The following is a 26,593-nucleotide window of genomic DNA, read 5'->3' on the forward strand; positions in this document are numbered from 1 at the left end:
GCAATTATCCCTATATAAGAAGAATAAAGGACCATAAAAGCTGAAAATACAAAATAAAGTACCAAATAATACTTTTCAAAAACTTCATAGGTGGAAAAAGTAAAAAAGAAAAAAAAGAATCTCGTTGCCCTAGTTTGTCACAATAAACCCCAGCCACCCCCACAATTTTCTCAAATTTTGAAAAAGTAACCTTTTTGATCTTCTCTCTCGCTTGATCTTCTCTAAGGTATCTTCAAAAACTCATAATTTTTGAAATTTTATTGCTATTGAATCTGAATTTTTGTGATTCAAGCTTGAGCGAGCTTGAATTTTTTGAATTTTTTCTTATTTGATTTTGTTGATTGAAGTTACTGATCAATTTATATTGTTGAAAATTTGGATCTGTGCAATTTTATAGTATGTCCAGTTGATTTGATGTATTTCTATTGGATCTAGATATGAAATTGGATTGTTTTTCACTGTTTGTTAAAGGAATTGCTAAAATTGAATGAGGAAGATATAGATTCGTTCGGGAGATTTATCAATTGTTGCGTGGAATTTATATTTAGATGTTTGATTAATATAATTGAGTTTTTTCTGTATGATGAATATTGTGAAAAGGTGATTTTTGGTGCTTATAGTCCGTGCATGGTGTCGATTTTAAGATTTTTAAGTATTGGAGTTTTAACAGTATAATTTATTCTATGTTCAGTTAATTAAGTGTATTTTTATTGGATCTAGATAAGAAATTGGATAATTTTTCACTATTTGTTATGAGATTTGGTGAAATTGAGAGAGAAAGATATAGATTCGTTCGGCAAATCAATCTATAATTGTGTGGAATCTATATTCCAGAAGTTTGATTAACAAAAAGTAGTTCTTTTATGTGTGATCAGTATTATAAGTATGTGATTTTGGTGCTTCTGGTCCTCATATATTGTCCTTTTAAAACTTCTCAGTATTTTAGTATAACTGTATAAGATGATTTATAGCCTACACACAAATATATATATCGACTTGTTTTAGACAACAAGCTTCATAAGTGTGTCTTTCTTTGTTTAACTCCGTGCCAAGTCAAACAATAGGGACAGTGTGAGTAAAAAGAAAAGCTATTCTTATTTATTGGTTTTACTAGAACTTGATTTGAGCTTCCTCTGAATATGTTATTCTCTGTCCCAGGGATCGTTGTTTACAGTTATGTGTTTATCCTAATTTTTGAAGTGAAAATGTGTTATTTTTAATAAATAAAATCTGCATGCGAGCATGGTGATTCCTTAAGTTGATTTGATACAAAGGAGAAATATGTTGAGCTTTAGACGTTACAAGTGTTTGGTTTGTTTTGAATACTTGACATCTTTTAGTTTCTTGAAGATCAAAACTATTGTACCGTAGTTTATTATGAATTCTTCTTGTTCAGGAGTTTGCTTATGTTTACCATCAATCTGATGATTTTCTGTTTGAACTGCAGTTCCGTAACAATGTCGGATGGTCAGGAGAGCGATAAGAATATTGAGATATGGAAGATTAAGAAACTTATCAAGGCACTGGAAGCTGCTAGAGGCAATGGCACAAGCATGATTTCACTTATCATGCCTCCACGTGATCAAGTATCTCGTGTTACCAAGATGCTTGGAGATGAGTTTGGAACTGCATCAAATATTAAGAGCAGAGTAAATCGACAATCTGTTCTTGGTGCAATCACATCTGCTCAGCAGAGGCTTAAACTCTACAACAAGGTTCCACCAAATGGGCTTGTTCTTTACACTGGAACAATTGTGACCGATGATGGGAAAGAAAAGAAGGTTACTATTGATTTTGAGCCATTCAAGCCCATTAATGCATCACTCTATCTTTGTGACAACAAATTCCACACTGAAGCCCTGAATGAACTTCTGGAATCTGATGACAAATTTGGATTTATAGTGATGGATGGGAATGGGACTCTTTTTGGGACATTGAGTGGCAACACGCGTGAGGTCCTTCATAAGTTTAGTGTTGATTTGCCCAAGAAACACGGAAGAGGAGGACAATCAGCCTTGCGTTTTGCTCGTCTCCGAATGGAGAAACGACATAACTACGTGAGGAAGACAGCTGAGCTTGCAACTCAATTTTATATAAATCCTGCCACCAGTCAGCCCAATGTCTCCGGCCTGATACTCGCTGGTTCTGCTGACTTCAAAACAGAGCTCAGTCAATCTGATATGTTTGATCCTCGTCTTCAGGCTAAGATTCTAAATGTGGTTGATGTTTCTTATGGAGGAGAAAATGGTTTCAACCAAGCAATTGAGCTGTCTGCTGAGATCTTAGCGAATGTGAAGTTTATACAAGAGAAGAAATTGATAGGCAAGTACTTTGAGGAGATTAGTCAGGACACTGGGAAATACGTCTTTGGAGTGGATGATACATTAAAAGTTCTGGAAATGGGTGCTATTGAGACACTTATTGTGTGGGAAAATCTGGATATTACTAGGTATGTGCTGAAAAATAGCGGTTCTGGAGAAACTGTTGTCAAACACTTGAACAAGGGGCAGGAGGCTGATCAGAGTAACTTCCGTGATCCTGCTACAAATGCAGAATTAGAGGTTCAGGAAAAATTGTCACTGCTCGAGTGGTTTGCTAATGAGTACAGGAAATTTGGTTGTAGTCTGGAGTTTGTGACCAACAAGTCACAAGAAGGATCTCAGTTTTGTCGAGGTTTTGGTGGTATTGGAGGACTCCTCCGTTATCAGCTTGATGTTCGAGCTTTTGATGAGCTTTCTGATGATGGTGAAGTTTACGAAGACTCAGACTAGCAATTACCAACTTCTCAAATACCAGTGCAGAAGTTGAGCGGGAAAGCCTGTACTGGTGTGCAAGGGCTGTCGCCTTATTTGTACGCTCATGTTCTAAGTGAAATATTTCTAAGAGCTCTTAAGGTAAGTGGAAGAATCAATTTTCATTATTCTAATCGCGTTTATTCCTCCTATGTATAATGGTCTGTAAAGCTTGTTTCTAATATGTATTAACCAGATGGATGATCTGCACGAACCTAAATTGGCGTCAATTTCACCACTCGCGTGCTGAATCGCGATGAGTTCCAGGCTGATTCGGGCTGTTGAATCTCCGGAGAATTATCATTTTCTCCTATGCTAAATTAAAATTTAATTTTATATCATATTTTATTTATGTAAGGTAGAACTATTAGTCCAACCCTTTTAATTTCTCAGTTGATTATGTCTTTGCAAATTCCTTAAGGTTTTATTAATTAGTGCAATTTTTATTCATATATCAAAGAAACACCTCTTCTTTCTTACTCAAAAGTTGGAATGAACTCAATATATGTTACATATCAAATTCATTTAGACATTGAAAAGTCTATATGGTCATACATAAAAATGTAAGAGATATTTCATAAATTCTGTGATTTATTTGATAATGATATTGTTTTCAGCTTAGCTCTTCGAAGACTATTTATTTATTTACTTAAATTTTTGTCATTTTGTCTTATCAATAATAAATATATTAGTTTAATATGTCCTTAGATATTTAACCAGTCGCTATACTATTAAACTGTCAAACTATTTTATATATAGGTAAAAGTTTATTAGGTAAAAATGTGATAAATCCAATTAAACTAAATTGAAAAAGAAAACAAATATTCAATTGCTACTTGAAGACAAGAAATTAAAGTAGATACATGTATCTTGCCAAGTTATTGTTCATTAATTATCTTTTTTTTATACTATCTCCGTTTATGTTTAATTTTCATAATTTTTATTTTTAGAGTCAAATTAGAATAACTTTGAATATCATTTTAAGATATATTTTTCCATCATATTGATATGAAAAAAATTGTAATTTATAGTAGTACTTTTCTTATAATTTTTGAATACCTATATTTCTTGTAGAAAATATCAAATTAATATAATCTAATTTAATTTTAAAAATTAGTCAAATTGACTTTCAAAAAGCGCAACATGACAAATAAAAGTGGACGGGAGAGTATATATTTATTTAAATATTATTTGACCTTCCAAGTTTAATGTGACTTTACGTATATTGTTATTTTTGTCCTATAAATTCAGCTCTTCCAGAAAAGTTTCTTATGCACTACTTCTACAATTCTTATGTGTATGAGCTCTAAATTGGTGAAATCTCCCTTTTCAGTCATGAGGATGGATAAGAATTCAATTACTAAAACATGGTCTTTATCTCTATTTATATAATTATATTGCTGCTTTGCTTATAACTAGTTTTTAGTTTAGGATTTTTTTGGTGTTAAAAAACAAATTGATTGTTGCATTAGATTTTGTTAGAATTTCATAATCAAGACAAAATCGAAAAAAAATAATTAATTGTCTTGCTTATGTATTTCTTTTTTGTTCTTGTATTGTATATCACCTTTAAGAATAAATTTGATAGAATGGTTACTCTTTTTTTTTTTATTATTTAAAGTTGAAATATATTGAATTAGGTTTATGTTAGGTTCGATTAGCATATCATCTTTGGATTTCACTAAGGTGATTGCATCCTGGTAACGGTCTTGAGCTTGTCCAGCAATTTTCAGTGCCGTCATTTCTCCTCCATTGTTCAGTTTTTCCGCTAATGATGATAGAAAATAACTAACCGGAGAATCTGTCGAGGGATATTGTTCTGTCATATTTTTAAGAATATCTTGATCCTCATCCTGTAAAAAAAAAGAAGCTATGTTTAAAGAAATATTGTAATCTTTTACATCATAGACTAACATGTATACATGTTTAATATAAAGTAACTATTATAAATAGTATCAAAACTACCTTAATTTACATTTGAACTCTGCAAATATAAGGAGATTAAAATATACAATTCATTATCTTTAGAAATTTGCATATTTCGATATACTTTAATATCTACTTTTATAATTTAACATATCAATTGAAATTATATAGAGAATTTTGATACCAACTAATAGGAATATACGTGCAACGTGCGTAACCAAAACTAGTATGAATAATGTTATTTATATTTTCTACTAAGTAAGTGCGACTTTGCGCATGTAGTGTAGTAATTAATTTCGATGATTATTTAATGTTGTAGGATGTTTGTGAATATGGTACGTTGACGAGATCACATATTACTACTATCTCGTGGGATTGCTATTATTCTTTTCGGATGCACTACTTGAGAAGAACATGAAATTTACTTTGATTTCGTGGTTTGTGATCTTGAAATTCAAAAAAATGTTCGTCTGGTGGAGGCAAAGGGTATTGTTCACTTTGTAAAATTTATGGGCTAATACATATGACGAGTGGAGTTAATTTTGAATTTTTAGTTCTTGAGAAGCCATGAGTATGTTAATTAGGTTATTTCGAATGGACCTAAGTTGAATAGTGTTTGTTAATTATCTATTTTAAAAAGTTCATAAAATAATATGTATATAAATGTTCAATGATCCTAAATTTGTATTTCGTAATCCAAAATAAGTGACGGTAGTAGTGTGGAAATAATGTGTTTCGTTCACAAGGTCGTTAAGAATGGACCCCAAAATGGAGCAAAACATAATCGAAAAAACTAATGCTTAATACATATGAAAAACAGAGAAAATTCTGCCTATCTGTTTCTTGGTATTGAAACTTTATCTGATGCAAAATCGTAGTGTAACGTGTATCCTCCGCTGTTCCGGTCATGGAATAGATGAAATAAATCAAAAAATGGATTTTTGTTCAAGAATGAAATCTAATTGGAAAGGAGGGCGCCTGGGTATGTTATAGAAAGGGGAGGCGGAAGCATCGAATGGCGAAGAGAGGCGGCTCGGCAGGGAAGGAATGGGAAATCGTCAAGGATGACTTCTTTGTTGGCGGAACGAAGGGCTAAATAGCGAGAGTTATTCTCTGAGCCGGTCTGGATTTCCAACGCCTCGGGAAACTGGTCGAGATCATATTAACATTTCCCAATTCAAGGGAAAGATCCTCGCTCTTAACAAGAGGAACATAAGGGACAACGAGTCCTCTCTTACCTCGTCAGGTCAGTATGTCTTCCACTAATTGGTCTTGACCGCATCTTCCCCTGGAGGAGTAGTAGCATTGTTTTCTCTATGGGCAGATGACATAGGGATTATAAAAGACGGCTGATCACTTGACTCAGGTTCTTCTTGTTGATGACTCAAGGTTTTCTTGGTTGGGTCATGAAAATCGGGTTGATTTTCAAATCAAGTAACATCCATAGAGACATACTTGATTTTTGTAATGGGATCAAAGCATTTTGTGATGTCGGATAACCAGTGAAGACACATCTCACAGCTCTAGGATCCAATTTCTCATGAGAGGTCCCGGTTACATAGACATAACACACACACCCAAAAATGGAAGATATAGATCAAGAATCTATTAACATATTTTGAGTGGTGTTAGTCATATGCTAAATTTGAAGTCAAACGATGTCAGATAAAAAAATTCATGAATTAATATACATGAAAATTGAAACTATCCTCAATTTCTATTCTGTGACTTGGAAACTCGAGAAAAAAAAAAAAAGATGACATCATTCATGTAGAAACAATGAATATTGTTCACTAGGTCGTCACGAATGGTGTTAAAAAATTTGAAGGCATAAGGGGTTGGTCAGAAATATTTCAAAAAGTTCAAATAACCTTGGATTCTTATTTTGTGAATCTGCGACTCCAATCCTATCGAGACAATGATATCACTTATTTGATCGTCATGAATGTACTCAGAGGTCAAATGGAGTTGATAAGCCATATTTCAAAAAAATAATAATACATGTGTGCATTAATACACCACAACAAAAACATAGATGATCATGAATTCTTGTTATATGTTTGGTCAATCATGTTGGATTAGCCTAATTGTTTTGAAAAAATATTATTAAATAGTTTTCCTCTAAAACTTTCATACATATATATATAAAGTAAGGAAAACAGATCTCACAAACTTCTTATTGAAAAAACAAATTTCAGAACTTTTCTTAAATCTGACCATTCGAAATGTATCCAAATCTGAGATCCAACTTCCGACTTTGATTAGCCTAATTGTTTTGAAAAATATTTTAGGCTATTTTTATTTAATTTATTTTTATCGGTTCATATTTAACTCGACCCTTTAATTCCATTATAGAATTGTCAAAATCACTATACCGAATCTTTAGCAAACCCAAAAATATTTATGTCTATTTTTTTGGCCTCTTGACTTATGATCCTATAATAATAATTATAATAACAATAATAATAGCATGATTTTTCTTTTTCCCTCATCTTTGTTAACTTAATTACCCACTCAATCACCGGAGTATATTCCGGTCACCGGACGGCGATCGGTAACCATCTCCTCTATTATTTGTGTTCATACATATATTGTATAACCACATTTATATGTATTTTTTGGTAAATGCGTTATATTCATGATCATTCATAATGATTTCCCAATTAATGAATCATATATAAATATTTATTATTTTTTTGACATTTTCTCCTTTTTAGTAATTTCTATAGATCAGAGAGACGGATGCAAGATTTAATTTAATAAGTTCTAAAAACACTGATCATTCCACTTGTGAAATTAAATGATGCATGGATTCAAAATTTTATACTTAGTAGTAAAATTTCAATTAGTCATTTTGTAATGCATGTATGTATTTTCCTTGTTAAAAAAATACTGAGTTCAGTTGAACGTATTAAATATAGGCCCCCCATTGGCCTCAGCATGAGCTGTTGAATAGTTTGTTTTATCAATCTTTTGATCAATTTGAGATCACTTAATTGTTGTAAATAATCACATTTTTAACATGAAAGTGAAAAATCTTGTTTTGAGGTTATGAAAATGGTTAATCAAATCCCATTAATATAATCATACTTAGCAATATATAGTTTACTATTAGCAGTGATGGATCCAGTATTTTCATTAAGGGAGTTTAAACTTGCAACCTAGTGATCTTTTTAACATCTAAACATTGCATTCATGCGATTCAAAATCTATATATATACAGTATAATTTTTTGTCGAGGGAGCTCAGGTGAAGACTCTCTGTATCTGCCCCTGCCTATTAGCAATTGTTAGTGATTTGACGTTCTATAACAAAACGAATCCAGGATGTGTTATGTGAAATTTGTTGCAGGAAATATAGTATGTTGTAGGGGGTTCTGATTACTTCATATATATATATATATGGCGAGAAAAGCGTTTGGTGCTTTAAAGGATTCCACAATGGTTGGGATGGCGAAGGTTAACAGTGAGTACAAGGTGAAATATTTGTTCGAATTGTACTCTTAATATTGAGTTACTGGAAGTCCGAAATCATTAGTTAAGAATACATGTTATGTTCTTTTTTTCAGAAACTTGATGTTGCTATACTCAAAGCCACTAGTCATATCGAGGTAATGCCAAAGGAGAAGCACGTACAAAGTAAGTTCAGTTTTCTCAATCGTTTTAGTGGTCTCACCAGCATGTGGCTGAGTCAAGCTCTGATGAAATTAGTGTTGTTTATGGAAAATTTGGACGTTATTTTGTTTTCCGACTTATATGATGTGCACAAACATGTTTTTTTCCAGTGTTATATAAGTTCACTTCTCCTTTTTGCAGCTTTTTTCAATGCGATATCATGCAACAGACCTCGAGCAGATGTTGGCTATTGCTTACATACTCTTGCCAAGAGGCTCGCCAAAACACATACTTGGCAAGTATGATCCAATGACTTCTTTTACTTCAATTAACGTGTTTTACTTCTTTTTAGTTTTTTCTCTGTATGACCGTCTTTAAATTATAAAATCAGATAGGAATATCGTCCTCTTTGTGGTTGAAAGGTTCATTTTCTTTTCTTCAGGTTGCGCTAAAAGCTTTAGTTGTTATTCATCGTGCTATGAGGGAAGTTGATATATCATTTCTTCAAGAGCTTATTAACTATAGTGCTCATCGAGGCCACTTGTTAAACCTAACACATTTCAAGGATGATTCGAGTGCAAATGGTACATATATCACCTCTATTGGCTTATCATATGCAAAAAGTTACAACTAGCTAAAATGTGTTAAACTAACCATGTGTATACGTCTAATTTTTTTTTATCGATTGTGAAGCATGGGACTATTCTACATGGATTCGTTCATATGCTTTATATCTCGAAGAATACATTGAATGCTACTGCTTGGTGAAATTTGATTTTCAGAGAGAACGAAAGGTATTCTATTTCACCTTGTTGACGCCATATATTAAGTAAACATGCTCTTCTGTGCTAAAAATGTCATGTTAGCGAGATGTACTTTTGATATGTCAATGATCAGTTTTTTTTTTTCTTCGAACGAACAAATCTTTTGTTGTTGATACTGAACAGAGAATGAAGGAACTAAACACTCCAACCTTGATAGAGACAGTACCTTGTTTACAGAAACTGCTCTCTCGTCTGTTCGATTGCCAGGTGATGAATCGATCAACTACTGAATATCCGATTCATTTGTTTTGAACTTTTAGAGGGATAATGACTACTGTCGTATTTTCAGCCAAAGGGAGCAGCTCAATATAACTTCTTGATTCAGCATGCCCTTTCGATTGTAAGTAATTATCGAATGTCCTTTCACTATATGTATATAACGACTAAGTTTATTCGATATAGAAGCTTTTTCACATTCAAATATCAACTTTTGCTTAACACAGGTTGCAGCAGAAAGTGCAAGTTTATATGTAGCAATTGCTGATGGAATGCTTAACTTAGTAGACAAGGTACAATATGACAATCCCCGTGTTTGATTCTATTATTGAACCTATTTGTAATATAAAAAAGCAACACTGATCGACTCATAACCTTGTATAGTTTTTTGAGATGCAACGTCATGATGCAGTTAGAGCACTTGAAATTTATCGAAGGGCAGGAGATCAGGTATGTGCCTTTTCCTTTTTATATATCAGACTCGTTGTGCATAGTTTGTTTTGATACTTGGAAATGTATGTGATATGCAGGCAGTAAAGCTATCCGAGTTCTTTGAGATATGTAGGAACCTTGATTTTGGACGAGGGCAGAAGTACGTTAAGATAGAAAAGGTAATCCATTTTGTCATTGTTCTTTTATACATTCTGGTGCCGGTTTCTCATTTCAAGTTTCAAGTCACTTACAGATTTGTGTGTTTGTTTGATAACGTTATAGCCCCCAGAATCATTCATATTAGCGATGGAAGAGTACTTGACGGACGCACCAAAACCTCTTATGCTTACATGGAAGCCAGTATGTTGTTAGAAATGAGTGTGATCTTATATAGTTGAACCTACTGAACTCGTTCTTCTCTGTTTACTATTAATGCTATTTTTCCTTTTCGTTATGTCAACAGGATGACGATGACCAAAATACCAAGGTTATTGCTGTTCGGGGGTCAAAACTAGAGGCTGATGAAGAGCAAGAAACTGAAGTACAGACGAAAGAAGAGAGTAACGTGGAGACTCCAGCCCCGCCTCTCATTCCTGATCTTTTAGTAAGAACCTTCTTAAATCCTAAATAAGAAAAATGAGATGAGATTTCATAATGATTACGCGTAGCTAATAATGAATATCTATAGTCTTTTGATGAACCAAGTGAAGATCAATCAATTGCACCAGAAGATAACAACAACGCGTTAGCTTTAGTTATTAGTACACCAGGTATACTGTTCTTTCTTTTCATCTTGTTTCAAACTAGACGAGTCTACGTTCTATGCTTTGTTCACAAAATGATGCATCACGTTATGTGTAGATGAGTTATCGAATTCTTTGAGCAATTCAGATCAGAGTACTCAACCTACAGGCTGGGAGTTAGAACTCGTTACAGCATCAACGGGGGCATCCATAGATCATAATAATCTGGTTAGCCTTATTACCAAACTGTTTCTGTGCTCGTAGCAACGACTATAACGTTAAGAGTTTGAAAACTGTGTGTGTCCTGTTTTCAGATACAGGGTGGAGTACTAGATAGATCAAAGTTGGATAATCTATATGAAACAGCATTGGCAAGACAGAACATTGTAAATGAGCCTTACAATAGGGAAGTTTCGTCTAATCCGTTCGAGGTAGCTGATAATACTACACAAGATGCATTTTATAGCTCTGGAACAAATGATGCACAAATGGCTGCTATGGCTCATTACCATGACTATGGTGTTTTCATGCAACAACAAGCTGCTAATATGTCTCAATCACACGAATCGTTCATCGGACAACACGAGACCTTGATGATGCAGCAACAAATGGCTATTGTGTCTCTTCAACAACAGAATATGATTCAACAACATGAAGCAATACAAATTCAAGAAAATATAGTAGGTGATGTGCCTCAACTACTATTAGAAGGACCAGCAGCATTGGTTAACAATAATGACAAAAATCCATTTGGGAATCCTTTTAGTGATCAAGATGTTACAAATTATAATAATCCTTCTCAGGATCAATCTCATGTCTCTCAAAATCAAAACTCACACTCTAGCTTAATTTAAACTCATTTTTCCAAAAATAAATAAATAAATCATGGAACTTATGAATGCATGCAATTTGTACCCGAGATGGATTCAGGATTTAAAGTTTACAGATTCATATAACGATCTCAAAAATTTCATAGTCAAGTATTTATAAATAGTTTATGGATTTCTTAGTTCTTTTATTTTAATGATCTTGATTTTCGGATCCAAAAAAGAGTAAATTAGCTTGAGATATTTCTTAGCCGGCCAAAATTTCTCAAGAAAAAACAAAAGATAAAGTGATATTTTATCACGAAAAATTACATAAATATAATAGAAAACTTTAAACGAAACAGAAAGTAAATAAATAAAGAAGGCATAATATATATATTAGATCCTAAACTTAGCTTCAAATTTTAACTTTCAAAGTGCACAAACAAGCACTTTAACTATTCAACCTTTTAATAAATAAACACGCGAGTCCTACCTGACAAAACGCGTGATGTGCACGTATTTTGTGCTAGTTAGGAGTAATTTTTGAAGTCCAAAATGGTAAAAAAAAATATTAAAATGACAACTCTATCTGAATCCCTTTTATTTATATTTTTATATTCCAAATTAAAATCTCATTCTATTTTTTTTTTAATTCTAAAATGGACTTGTAAAATATATGATCAGTTGGCAGTTATTGAGTGATTCACTGATTCACATTGGACCGTTTGCATTTCACTCTCTTTGGCTTCAAAAATCGCGTGTTTATTTATTTAACGGAAAAGGGTCAAAATTGCTTCTGAACTATGTGAAATAAACCGCTTATATCCTTCATTAAATTTTGGGATTAAAAATGTCCATGTTGTTATCCTAAGAGACCACATATACCCTCAAGAGTTAACATCTCATATTTTTATTGACTTGGCAAGCCATGTTGGACCAATCCTTCCACCTAAGTATGTCAACTAGGATTCACTACAAAAGAACTAGACCTCTAGCGGCGACAACAGTCGCCACTAAAGCTCAAAAAATTGTCACTAAAAGTAACATTAAATTCTAATTTTGTGCTTTTTTCTTCATTGTTTTTGAAAAAACAAAAATAATATCGATTAAGTATGAGTTTGAAGACACTATATGTTTTATTTTTATGTTATAAGTAAATGTATAAAATGTACAATGATGCATTATATAGTAGGAGATGTGAATCGAAAAGCAATTTTCATGATTTTTCATAATAATATTGTGTGTTTAATATTGATATTACAAGTTATTTATTTTAGAAAATAAGGTTGCAATCGAAAACTAATTATCATATATTTTTTATTAAAAAAAATAGGTTTTACTAGCGAATGGTTGTTGGAGCCTTAATCGTCACTAAAAATCACTCATAACCTTTAGTGACAATATTTTGGGAAGTTGTGACGACTTTGTCGCCACTAAAGATCAAATTTTTTTTGTAGTGCATCTTAGTTGGCAGCTTAGGTGGAGAGATTAGTCCATGTGGCATGTCACGTCACAAAAAAATTGGGGTGTTAACTCTTGAGAATATTTGTGGTCTCCTAGGATAACAACGGGGTATTTTTTTGATCTCAAAATGTAATGAAGGGTATAAGTGATCTATTTCGCACAGTTAAGGGGCAATTTTGTTCCTTTTTCGTTTATTTAAAGATAGGATAGTTAAAGTGCATGTTTGTGCACTATAAAAGTTGAAGGTCAAAGTTAAAATTTAAAGTAAAATTTAGAATCCAATATAATATTTTGTCAATAAAGAATTTGTATTGAACCTTCAAATAAATTGTCAAACCAAAGCACCCAACAAGCTTAAAATCATGAATTTAAGTTTACACTATTCACCATAATTAGAATACAAAAAACATCACCTGATATTTATTTTTTTTGACTCTTTGAATTTCAAATTTGAGACCACAAAATTTCTAACCATTTTATCAATCTGAGTATATATATATATATATATATATATATATATATATATATATATATATATATATATATATATAATTCCAAATAAAAATCACTAGAACAGCTTACTTATAAATCAAACACCGTCCTACCTAACATGATATAGGTTGAGTTTGGTAAATTTAAATATGAATTTACTACTTTAGACTTGAGCTATATGTAAAAAGGATAATATATAAATTGACTTTTTAACTTGGTTTTAAATTATATTTATATTCTTCAATTTTGAATGTGCACATATACACACTTAAATTTGTAAAAGATTGAACAAATAAACATATATCGTACATATTATTCTACATGTCATTTTTTATCCTACCATGTGTATTGTGTCACGTAGGACTCATATGTTTATTTAAAAATTAGATAATTAAAATATCTTTTTATACATTATAAAAATTGAAAATTAAAATTAAAATTTAAACTTAAATTTGATCTAATATATTTGTATAAAACCTAATACTCATTTTAAACCGACAAACGCTAGATCCCATGCCCTATAAATAACAATCAAACAAAGCATTTAATTAAAAAAAAAAGATTGTTCCTCCTCTCTCCATGTGCATCTCTAGACTCTTTTTTTTGGGTGCAATGTATGAACAAAAAAAGTGAATGATCAAAGTTTATTTTTTCTAAAATAGTAATTTTAATATTATATTATTTTTGCTGTCTTAATTTATATTTTATTTTTATTTTTAAGAATTGAATTTAGTTAATAATTTATTCATAAAAATTTAAATTTTTAAATAAAAATATAAATAATAATTCAAAATATCCTCGTAAAATCTTCAATTTTTTAAAAATAAATATATAAATCAGAATAAATGTATATTTACCTTCATTTTTCTACTATATATTCATTTATCTGTCTTATTATAATTAAAAATAAATAAATATGGTGGGCCCAATCCAGCGGAACTGCAATTAGAAGAGTCACATGGTATTGGGCCCCACTATTAACCCGTAGCCGTATTTCACGCCTTTACTCAGCCGTCCTTTCTCGATGGACCTTAGCTGTCTGCTATTTTTTTTTATACTCGATGTCATATTAAAATTTGATTAAATTAAATTCATACGACATATAATTTTATATAAAAATAATTTTACTTTTTATTAAAAAAAATTGTCATCAAAATATATAAATTCATTCAACTCAAATATCAAATATCTAGTATCCAATGTTTGGAAATAAATACTCACTTTATATTATCAAGACTTTTTTTCTATATGTTTATTTTAAAAAAAATCAAAATTACAATATAAAGTCGTTTAAATTCAAATTTAATTAAATTTTAATATATATATATATATATATATATATATATATTAAAATCAAATATAAAGCATACTCACTAATATATGCTCCCACACATGTGCTTTTATTTATCATATAATTTTTAAAAAAAATAAAGGTGCAAATACCATTGAAATAATGAGCAATTTTTTAATTTTCTTTAATCTCCTTTTACAAGAAAAGCAAGTAATAACAACAATAATGCTCTAACATGGAATAAGGAGTTTCACTCCTCCTTCCTACAAGAAAAGAATAATATTCTTTTTTTCTTTTTTGTTCTTTCTCTTCTTTTCGCTTTTTTTGCGATAACATAAAATCTAAAAATTCTAAAAATAAAAAAAATTAATCTTTTATAAACTTTTCTTGATTATAACCATAATAGGAGAGATACCACCTAACGAATTTTCCCAACCCGGTTTGCAAGTTGGTTGTTGGTTTATACCCGAGTTCCTTTTGGGCCAAACTAATATTCGCATGGGTAAACGGAACGTCGCCGTTTCCAGGCATATCCAATACATGTTTTTTAGCTTTTACTTTCAAATGCTTCTCTAACATCGCAACCATCATCGGTACCGTAACGGGCGAAGTATTACCCAAATTAAATATCCGAAACATAGCCGGGCCCCGTTTTTTCCCACCCGACCCGGTACTCTTCCCTGCTGTATCAAGTGACCCAACACACCCTTTCACGATATCATCGATGTACGTAAAATCACGTGCTAAATCAACTCGATTCTTACCTCGATAAACTGTTATTGGTTTACCTCGTAAGATATTCCGGGTAAATGAAAAATAAGCCATGTCGGGTCTTCCCCATGGTCCGTAAACAGTAAAAAACCTCAACCCGGTTATTGATAACCCGTAAATGTGATTATAAGTATGTGTAATTTCTTCACCAGCTTTCTTCGTTGCTGCATATAACGAAGCGGGTTGATCCGTTCGATCCGATTCGGAAAACGGTACCTTTTCGTTTAACCCGTAAACTGAGCTCGAGCTTGCCCAAACAATGGCGGGTTGAGGATTTGCATTTTTACAAGCTTCGAGAAGAGTAACAAGCCCAGCGATATTACTATGAACATAAGATTTGGGATTTTCCATGGCGTAACGAACACCGGCCTGTGCAGCTAAATGCATTACATGCGTAAACGCTACGATATCGAATAGCTTTGATATCAGATGCACATCGTTAATATCTCCTTCAATGAGGTAAACATTTTGCAAATTCAACAGATCTTTTCGAGCTTTTTTCAACGAAGGGTCATAGTAATTGTTGAAATTATCAATTCCGACGACACCGTCTCCACGTTTTTTCAACGCGATTGAAACGTGAGATCCGACGAAACCGGCGGCACCGGTGACGAGTACGGACATGCCGTTAACACGGTGGATTTGGGCGGAATCACGAACTTGTTTCTCCCAATGAAGACTACCCCATGTGGAGGAGAGATACCGGGTACCGGAATTTATGAAGGATTGAAAACTCAAATACGACGCCGTTAAAGCTAATAAAAACAATGCCCATAAAAACATTGTACTCGTTGAAGCGAAACACCGGTGGAATTGCCGGTTGCCGGAGTAATACGTTTTGTCTTTGAATTTTCCTGGTGTTGATGGAATAAATTCTTCTTCTAATCCTCTCATTTTAATTTTTTTTCTCAAATCGAAGAAAATAATTTTTTCCTCTTTCGAAATAAGATAGAACAAATTGTTAAAATATTTAGATGTTGTTGATATAAGATAAAAATGGTTATTTAATATCTGCAGAGAAATGGAGGATTATATATAGGACAGAGCATATAGAAATAGAGCTTCAAATAAACGCGTAAAAAGAAATGATGATTTTTGAAGAGAGAGAAAATTGATGAGAGAGAAAGGACAGCTAAATGGCAGACAGTGTAAATTTTGGGAAAGTGGAAAGGATAGAGAAAGAAAGGGATGGCTTAAAATAGAAAATGTAAAAGATAATTAGTTATAAATGTGTATATATTTTCTTTTTTAGTAGATAGTAATTATATTGAGATTATTTATTTACGTATTAGTTATTTTATTTTCTATGCTCATTTCTTCATTAATGAGAGAAATATTGAAAATATTTCTGAATTTACTGTATTGTTTTTCAATCATTGACAACTTTGGAAAACAAATTACTACTTGACTAACTAAATATAGATACATTGTCGATTTGTCACATGACATAGTTAGTGATCTCAAATTTTTATAAGATGGTGAAACTCTTAGCTAGTTTTTGACGATAGGTTTTCAAATATTCTGAAATTCACCATATGTGTTGGCTATATTATTTGAAAAATATATTTCACTTTTTTAGAAAAATGTGATTTATATCCATAAGTTTTAAAAATTATCAAAATTAGTCATATATTTGTATTACAAGTCAATTGGATCTTCGTTGTAACAAATAACAAAGAGTGTCCATGATACTAGAGCAATGTGATAGTTTGGAGTGAATGGAACAAGCATTATTCCATACATCATCTTTGTCATCATTTTCGTCAACAATCATATCATCAATTTCATATTTAAGAATATTTTATAACCACTTTGGTTTTTACGTAAAAAAGAATTATGTAATTAAATGCAAATACTACTATAGAGAGTGTTTTCGTAAAAGATAAAAGTTTAAAATTTCAATTTTCAAAAGATCTCTGCGAATAACGACAAATTATATGGACAAACACTATTTGTCAAACTTCTCTCGTAATATTATTTAGAAAATCTATGATCAAATGGGTCCTTAATAAAAAGCTGATAGAGGTGTTGAAAGTATCTGTAAATTTGGTGAGGATTAAAGGGTGTATTTCATTCATGTTGTAAAAATCAGATTGTAATTAAGTACAGTCAGGAGTGTTTTCAATAATTTTCTATTAACTTTATACATAAATAACTTGCCTTCTAATTAACTACCAAATATTAATTACTCATATAAAATTAAGTGCCTGCATGTATATAATTCATATCTAAGTCAATTACCAAATTACCCTTAATTCAATAATGTTTTACATTTCTGTGGATTTATTTTTTTGGAAATTTTAATTAATATGGAAAAAAGATTAGAATATCTAGCACATGTGTACATAATATATGAATCCAATATACTCGTGACACACTAAGACTTAAAAGAGTACAAATTTCAATTATTTTGATAATAAATTTGTAGCAATGGAATTAAAAGTGTAGAATGTTTACTTAATAAGTAAATAATGTGTGATTATTTCATATTATTCTCCCTAGGAAACATAATAATACAACTAAAGAGACATTACTATAGTTGGACCACGTTAGAAAGTTAGTGTACACTCATTCTTATAATTTATAAAAATAAAATAATATTATTAGGACCCTAAGTTTGATAAGTACATGCTTTAATTAAGCTAATTTTGCAGCTTGCACGTCGTAATAAAATATTTTATTGTAATTTTTCTTGATAACTATGCTTAGAGAAGGTTCTATGAAGGTCCCAACTAGAATAATTTAAAAATATGTAATGTCAAGTGAGTCTTTATGTACCTCAATTAATTTAATGTAATATCTGTTATTTTTTTATCAGTAATAAGTACACAGTATCTCAACCAACACCCCAAGCAAGTATTTAAAATCAATATCATCAATTTATGAAGTAAAATCAAAATTATTCATTCATCTCAGTTTATGTAGTATTTTTTATATTTCGAGATTTAAGCAAATTTATTTTTATTGTAGATTTTTTATAGATCTTTTAATTATTTTGAATTGTCAATCATTGCAACTTATAACAATTTTTATATAGTTTATAAATATATAAATTTCATTTTTAAAAAAATATGAGAATTTCACACACAAATTTCTGATTATATATTATTTAACGTTTGAAAAACGAAAATTATTACACAAATTTGGACAGATAGAATATTAAATTCAACTCTTAAATGAAATGACTAACTTATGGTGGCCATCCATTTGGATATTCTAGAGTGTTCCGTGGAACATTCAGTCTTAATTAATCAATTAATTAATAAATTATAATTTCGTTGTCATGTTAATAATCAATTTCTTTTATAATGAAGGATTGAGATCCCAATCTTCAATGGTTGGCATAGTATTTATTTAACTAATTAAATAAAAGAAAGATTAAGCATAAGCTAAGGTTGATCAATGTCATGAATTGAAATTAGTTAGGTATAGTGTCTTTTTGACCAATCCAGCACAATCTCTGTTACGATTATATAGGAAGAAGTTATTAAATTCACGTAAATTTATAAATGATACATGTTGATCGATCATTTAATTTCTACTTTAGTGGAGTATCATATAAAATAACAACATTTAGCTGAAGAAAGAATATATAGACACAAACCAAACTTATATTCATCTATTGATTTAAACAAAATATAACACACAAGTGATGACAATACAAATTAACTAGAACAAGGCACACATTACGTACTATATATATATATATATATATATATATCTAGGACTTCATGCAGTCTATTCTTTATTTTGTTTCATTTCAAATTAAAGTAGTATAAGCTATTATGTAATATTTAGTTACCATTTCCTTCACCATAGCTACATGATATCCTTACGTATCTAGGACTATTAATTACCAGAACCAGAACCAGCTCTTGATCCAGCATATGAGCCTGCTTCTGAGCCTGCCTCACTTGATCCACCTCGATTACCAGAACCAGAACCAGCTCTTGATCCAGCGTATGAGCCTGCTTCTGAACCTGCACCACCATTACCTGAGGAAGTTGAGCCTGAGCTTGAGCTTGAACTAGAACTTGAACTTGATCTTGATCCTGAACCTGAACCTGAACCTGCTCCTGCACCGGACCCTGAACCACTTCCACCTCCTAAGCCCAACCCTACCCCAGCACCGACACCCACTCCTACACCACCACCCAGATCTAGGCCCAAATCTTTACGTGCCACCCGACCCTCTGAGACCATAACAAGAGTTGACAAAACAAGCAAAGCAAGAAAGCCTAAAGCCTTAACCCTAGCCATACTTAAAACACTAATAAAAGTAGTAAAACTTAACAAAAGTCCAATATTATTCCTCTATTTAGCAAGTTTTGCTTGATTTCTTGTTGTGGTGAAACATGATAACTTTTGTAACGCTATTTATAGTTTTTGAAGCTAGGGTTTCAATTTGGTTGGTAAACATGAAAATTTAGTGGTAGTGGGGGACAATTGTGCATTATTAAAAATGGGCTAGACTAAAGTTTGTGGATGAGAAATTAAAGTCATACAATTTAAGAAAGTGTTTTTTTTTTTTGGACTTGTCATATGATAACCCATGTTATGAAGAAATTGCATCGACCCACGTACTGGCCATTCCACTGCCATAGTGGAATAGCTATAAAATACACTAATTATACATTTTTAAGGTGGACAATAATACAACACACAAAAAGAAGAGACATGTGAATAAGGAATTGATAGAAAAGAGACACGTGTAACCAGAGAGAAATTATCAAAAAACGGAGACGTATTTAGCATTTCAATTAAATAAACTTGATCGATTTGACTTTTTGATTCTTAATATGAACTATTAAATTTTAAAACTCATAGGTCCAATATGTATAATACTACTAGTTTTAAATTTAAATACACACATTTGATTTGATTACATAATATAATCACAGTGCCTCAATGTCCCACACTTGAAAATTTTGTATTAGTGGTGTTACCGAAAAAAAACAAGATATATTTTAGATAGTCATTACCGTATTATTATATGATACTTTGAACTTAATTTAAATATCTTTTAAAAAAATATGACACTACCATACATGATCTAAAAAGGAGAGCATGAATTCACGTAAATCACGACACACGAAAACAACAATAAGTATAATATTAGAACGTACGATAAAATGCACGTTTTTAACTAGTAACTAATTAAACATCAAGTTATATATATAATATTCTGTTTTTGCAACAAGAAATATATAAAACAAACTAATAACGAACTAGCTAAACTAATAAAAAAAATATCAAAAACAAATTAAACACTAAAGCTAACTTTTAAGAGTACTAATTTTCTCCAAATTTAGGGAGGATTTCGTCGATTAAGTATTGAGCAGCCTTGTCATAAGTAGATTCACTTGGATGAATACTATCAAAAAATACGAATCGTGATGGATTTGAACATACGTAAGATAGCTCGGTGCAAAAAGGTCCTGCTTCAAGTAATCCAGTTCCACAACACCCTACCTTTGTTTCCTTAAATCCTGTTGCAACAAAAAAAAATATTTCAAATATTCAAATATATTATTATATGTGACTCCACTATTTTATTACGTTTAAAAGTAATGACATATTTTTTTGAAATATAGCCCAAAACATGCATATCATCGACATTTTTAGAGTTAAACTTCGAAAAACACAGTTAATCAAAATTTTGAAGAATTTGAAAAACAACAATAAAGTGTTTTCAATTTTTTCACTCCAAATTATATTGTCAAACACAAATTCAATTTTCAGTATCACTTTGAAAACAAAAATTATTTTATGTTTAGATAACTAAATATAGATTAGCACCACTATATATTTAAGATAAATAAAATAGGTTAAAGATAAAATAAATTAGGGTTATATATATATATTACTAAAGACTAATAATTAATTATTAATTTTGAAAAAGTACTTACCATGTAATCGAGGGTTGTGGATAAGTTCAGATATCAAATTATATGTGTCAGCATATAATATTTTGCTTCCAGGAAGATGTGATTGCAATTGAATTAATAAATCCTGAAGTTTTTGGTTATAAATTTCAGCATCAGAATTCTCTTCATTTATGCAACTTCTAAAAAATGGAGATTTTGCTGTAATTTGCATTGGAAGACAACCAATTGGTGGCAATCCATTTACTATAATATTACGACATCCAAGATAATATAACTCCTGAAAAATAAAAAAATATCACACGTTAGATAATTTTAAAATATTGGTATATCACTTTTTTATCCTTTTTTTAGTAATGAATTCAGAAATTTCATTAAGACTGTTCAAGATTTAATATAGATATATATAATCAATTTAAAAATTACGTTACTATCCAAAATTTACTATATATATATTAAAAGATTAATTTTTCTACGAAAAAGATTATCTGTATCCTGAGTTTTATGTAGCTACGCCACGATAGGCAAAGGGACAAAAAAATGGACTTGAGTGACATTAGAAATTAACTAGATAGGCTATGGGATCACGAATGTGCATAGTAAAGAGTGATATATGGATGAATAATGTATAATTCAGTACAAATTTAAAAAATTTATTTATATGTAAGTCAATCCATAACTTTTTCTTAATATATATATATCTTCGACCTATGAATGATGGTAAAATACAAATGTAATCACTCCACCAACTTCATAATGAACTATTGACTCTTATAAGAAATTAGTTAACAAAGAGATGAACGATAAAAGAATTTTATTTAGCTACGAATGAACGATAGATTAGAGTAAGTAGTATTAACCTTGATAAAACGTTGGACTTTGTGAAGTAGAAAATCTTGGTAGCCATTCAATGAGAATTGAAGTCTTCTATTAGGTAAATTATAGAAATTAAATATCAAATCATTAGTCCCAGCACTAAGAATAACCAAAGCCCCATTCACAATTCTTTCAACTTCACTACTATTTCCTCCAACAATATCTTTAATATTACTCAAATACTCCTTAAAATATTCTAACTCTTCCTTCATAGATATAACTCCAGAAATTTTACTTGTTAGTTCATCAAATCCTGTTCCTCCTGATGCAAAACAAACTCCACTAAGCAAATCGTCTTTCGACAAATCGCGTTGTAAATAAGGAGGAACACCATTTTTTTTTAGACCTAATGAAATGGACAACATGTCTGGGACTAATTTTCCATTAGAAAATCTTCCTGTTGGGATATGGTTAGTGAAATCTTGACCATATGGTAAATGATTGCCTTTGGCTATAGTATCAATATGGTTATTGTTTCCAGTGTCAACTGATGAATCACCAAATACTAAAATGGATGTGAATTTTGGAATATTAGTATTGGCTTGGCTAGTTACTATTATGTTACAATAACATAATATCATGAAAAAGAAGAAGAAAGTTTTAAATGCCATTGTGTGATATGCCAATAAAAAAAAAAAAGTTGAAGTTTAACGCTAGGAATATGCATTTTTATAGTTGTAAGTTTGTATACGTAGAGTTTTAGTAGGAGTCTGTAAGACGAGTTCTGTTTCAGTTAGGGTTTGTTAGTTCAGATAGGAGTAAACTATTGGGATATTTACGAAGAGATTAAGATATGATTGGACTGTTTCAGTTAGGGTTCTAGGAATAAACTATTAGGGATATTCACGAAAAGATTAAGATATGATAGGACTGTACTATTTTATCGAGGATAAATATATGTGTACCTAAATTGTTGCAAATAAAGTTTTTAATGTATATCTACGTATCTTTTTTTTGTAAAAGAAGATATTTATAATTTTGTATATTGCTACCTCATATTTTTTTTTGAGAATTCTAGGCCATACACGATGTGTTTTAGCTAGCTTCTAAAATTCTGAATAAAATCTTGAAACTAGATAAAAATGAAAAACTATCGACAATTTTTTTTAGTGTGAAAACTGCATTTGCTTCTCTAACTTTATGTGGCAAATTTTGGCATTTCTCTACACATTTTTTTTCGATATTTTCACATTGGTACGATATTCCTGAATTTAACTAATATTCACTGACAATGTACAAAAGAAATTTTAACCATTAAGTCATCTTTGTAGATTATAGCACGTAAATTACTTTATAATTATAATTTTATATATTTGAGTGATTTGATAATGTAAACAAAAAAAATTATTTATTTATACATAAATTAAACTCGATATCTATTCATAAATTATTTGTTTTTTATTAAATAAAAAAGATAAATTAGACAAAATAACATATTTAGAAAAATATCCATACTTTATAAATATTAGCAATAATGTCAAAAATGTCATTATTTTAAAAAATTTATGTGTCCCAATTTTCTTCCTATTTTATCTCTCTTTTTCAATTAATTCTATATATCCTTTTTTAAAAAAAAAAAATTATTCTCTCATATATTTATCTTTTCAAATTGTTAATTCTCTCTCCCATTTAATTTTTTGTCTCTCTCATGGTTATCTTTTCTTAATTCTCTCTCCCATTTAATTTTTTGTCTCTCTCATGGTTATCTTTTCTGATTTTCCTCAACATTCAAGCTGCAAATATTTTTTTGTCATATATTTTGGTTGTTTTTTTAATTGAATCAACAAGAATCCCTTTGATTAAGGTATCTCTAATCTTTATCCTATTTTCAGATTTCTTTTCTAATTTTATTTTTCTTTAAATCTTAAAAAAATGTTGTTTGTATTTTTCAATTTACGTTATGATTTACTCTCCAATGGCTGAATCCAAGAGACTTACTAGAGGTATTCATCTTAATCAATCAATTTTTAGTGATTTTTCATCCTTTAATTTATTTATTACTTAACAAATAGTGTATAATGTATCCGCTGTTAAAATGAGGGAAGAAAGAGGGTAAAAACATTTACAAGACTCATTGATGTGAAAAACCTTCCTCAAATTCAGAACGCAAATGTAGAATCTTTGTTTACTCGTGAGGATCTTGAAAAACACGACGAAGATCGCGAACAATTTTCTATTAGTTTGTTTTGTATTTATAGTTCTTTTTTAGAATTTGGTATGCTTTCTTAATTTGTATTCAAATCACTATGTATACTATCAATATTTGTATTTATTAAAAATTTCATGTTGCATGGTTTATGAATCTTGTATTTGTCCCTAATTTGTATTCATCCAAATGTATGTCAACTAGTTATGTATTTTATTTATAAGAAGAACAATTTTCTATTAGTTTATTTATATTCGAATACAAATACAAATAAAAGACATATTGGAATGAATACGACTTAGAAAAGGAAGCAAGATTTTGAAAAGAAAAATAAATACACAGTGAAAAATATATACGAATACAAATGTATTTCTTAAATAGCTACATTTTATTTGACATACATATTGGAATGAATACAAACTAATAAAGGTATGTCAACTGAATTTGACATTTTTTTTCTAATTTGTATTTATTCTAAAGGTATGTTTATATATTTTATTTAAGAATAAGTACACCAAATATTCAATTATTTCTTTTCAATTTTATATTTCATTCACTTTTTCATCATACTAATTTTTTGAATTTTATATATTATTATACAAAATTCTAAATAAAAATTAGAATAAATAGAAATACAAATAAAATACATATTGAAATGAATACATACATGCTTTTTGAACAAAAAAATAACTATATAGCGAAAAAATATATGAAAATACAAATATATTTCTTAAATGACTATATAGATAAATTCGGCATACCTATTGGAATGAATACAAACTAATAAAAAACTATAATAAATATAAATAGAATATATTATGGGATGAATATAATTTTAAAAAGGTAAAAATTCTGGAGAAAAAAAATAAAATTTAAATTTTATTTGAAAATGTAACTGATGAGAAAATTAAGGATACTTGCCTTTTATTTTGAAATATTCCCTCCTTAATTTTCTCCTTTTTGTTATTAAATAATTATATTCTTTATATAAAAATAAATAATAAAAACATACATAACAAACTAAAATGACATTTTTACTAAATATTAAAGTTGTTGCTAATGAGTCCTCTTAAATATTAAAATGTTGACATTTTGAAAAATTTTCCTTTAAGCCATTCGACTCTAGTATTTTTACTAAATTAACATCCTAAGCCCAAGTGTAACTATTTGACAATGGTGCCATTTCTTAACAAGGATTGAAATCTCAACACATAAAATATGGATACAAAAATTCCAAATTTTGGGACTTTATTTTTATAGAAGATTATAGTCTATATCTTACATAAATGTAATTTTATACCATCACTTAGAAATATACTCCTTTACGGAGAAATACGTGTATATTAGGGTTTCTTTTGTCTGGTAATCGAGACAAAAGAAATTATAGCTCCGTTTGAAATTTTGAAACTATTTATAGAAGATTTGAGCTAGTCGATATTGAAAAAATAAAAGAAAGAAGTATACGTTTGTTGGAAAGATGAATTGCTTGTATAAATATTATATAACAGTGTATATAAAATTATGAATATATATACCTCGATGATATATAGTTATGTATATATACCATTATTTATAGGGGTGTGCAAAAACTGAACCGACCAATAAACCGAACCGATAAAATGTTATTTGGGTTATTGTTATTGGGTTATTGGGTTTTTAATGGGTTTAGAAAAAATAATTATTGGGTTATTGGGTCGGTTTCGATTTTCCCTATTGGGTAAACCGATAACCCAATAAGACGATAGTTATTTACTACTTTACCCTTCCTCAATATTAAATATACATAATTTAATACATAAATAGATTCAATATTAGCTTTTCAGGCTATGTGATTTTCTAGTTAGGAAATTGGTGAGAACTTTGTTGTTATCTAGTGCATCAAGCAACCGTTCAAGATTGTCTCATTGAAATATTTTATTTTAGTTTTAATTCTAGTTCGTAATTGTAGGCGATAGCTTTTGCAAGTTTGTGAATGTTAGTAATTTGATCAACATTCAAAGTTTTCTATTATCTTTTTGGCAGTAAGTTGGTATCATGTAATTATAGCATACGTACTATTATATATTATTCGATCGACACTTTCTTATTGGGTTAACCGAAACCGAACCGATAACATCAAAAATCGATAAACCGATAAAAAATTTCTTATTGGTTTGTTATTGAGTTAGCATATTTTAAAACCGAAAACCGATAAACCGAACCAATTATATATAAAATCGAATCGAACCGACCGATGCACACCCCTAATTATTTACCATAATACAATATTCAAATATACCATTATACAGTATTCATATGTCATTATTATATAT

General features: G+C 30.1%; 5 protein-coding genes across 5 annotated transcripts; 2 read left to right on the top strand and 3 right to left on the bottom strand.

Moving 5' to 3' along the window:
- The first annotated feature begins 44 nt into the window (after nt 1-44).
- LOC101251066 (eukaryotic peptide chain release factor subunit 1-3) lies at nt 45-3,278 on the top strand. Its single transcript, XM_004251732.5, has 3 exons — nt 45-226; nt 1,448-2,894; nt 2,989-3,278. Exon 2 carries the CDS (start codon nt 1,458-1,460, stop codon nt 2,769-2,771), a length of 1,314 nt encoding a protein of 437 aa, XP_004251780.1. The 5' UTR covers nt 45-226; nt 1,448-1,457; the 3' UTR covers nt 2,772-2,894; nt 2,989-3,278.
- Nucleotides 3,279-7,143: 3,865 nt separating this feature from the next.
- Nucleotides 7,144-11,450, top strand: LOC101250577 (putative clathrin assembly protein At5g35200). Its single transcript, XM_004252040.5, has 16 exons — nt 7,144-7,272; nt 8,070-8,194; nt 8,287-8,356; nt 8,534-8,631; nt 8,775-8,916; nt 9,026-9,126; nt 9,280-9,363; nt 9,446-9,496; nt 9,600-9,665; nt 9,757-9,822; nt 9,903-9,983; nt 10,087-10,164; nt 10,268-10,408; nt 10,493-10,574; nt 10,666-10,775; nt 10,862-11,450. The coding sequence occupies exons 2-16, from the start codon at nt 8,120-8,122 to the stop codon at nt 11,399-11,401; spliced, it is 1,785 nt and encodes a 594-aa protein (XP_004252088.1). The 5' UTR covers nt 7,144-7,272; nt 8,070-8,119; the 3' UTR covers nt 11,402-11,450.
- A 3,307-nt stretch (nt 11,451-14,757) lies between these two features.
- LOC101251855 (UDP-glucuronate 4-epimerase 1) lies at nt 14,758-16,672 on the bottom strand. Its single transcript, XM_004251735.5, has one exon. The coding sequence runs from the start codon at nt 16,266-16,268 to the stop codon at nt 14,970-14,972; it is 1,299 nt and encodes a 432-aa protein (XP_004251783.1). The 5' UTR covers nt 16,269-16,672; the 3' UTR covers nt 14,758-14,969.
- Nucleotides 16,673-18,967: 2,295 nt separating this feature from the next.
- Nucleotides 18,968-19,994, bottom strand: LOC101252152 (uncharacterized). The gene has a single exon (XM_004251736.5). The coding sequence runs from the start codon at nt 19,632-19,634 to the stop codon at nt 19,224-19,226; it is 411 nt and encodes a 136-aa protein (XP_004251784.1). The 5' UTR covers nt 19,635-19,994; the 3' UTR covers nt 18,968-19,223.
- A 452-nt stretch (nt 19,995-20,446) lies between these two features.
- On the bottom strand, nt 20,447-22,763 carry LOC101267219 (GDSL esterase/lipase At2g31540-like). The gene is made up of 3 exons (XM_004253339.4): nt 22,120-22,763; nt 21,284-21,539; nt 20,447-20,863 (listed from the first exon to the last, which is right to left on the bottom strand). The coding sequence occupies exons 1-3, from the start codon at nt 22,744-22,746 to the stop codon at nt 20,667-20,669; spliced, it is 1,080 nt and encodes a 359-aa protein (XP_004253387.3). The 5' UTR covers nt 22,747-22,763; the 3' UTR covers nt 20,447-20,666.
- Between the last annotated feature and the right edge of the window lie 3,830 nt (nt 22,764-26,593).

The sequence above is a fragment of the Solanum lycopersicum genome, chromosome 12 (genome assembly GCF_036512215.1).
Source record: "Solanum lycopersicum chromosome 12, SLM_r2.1".
Lineage (NCBI taxonomy): Eukaryota > Viridiplantae > Streptophyta > Magnoliopsida > Solanales > Solanaceae > Solanum > Solanum lycopersicum.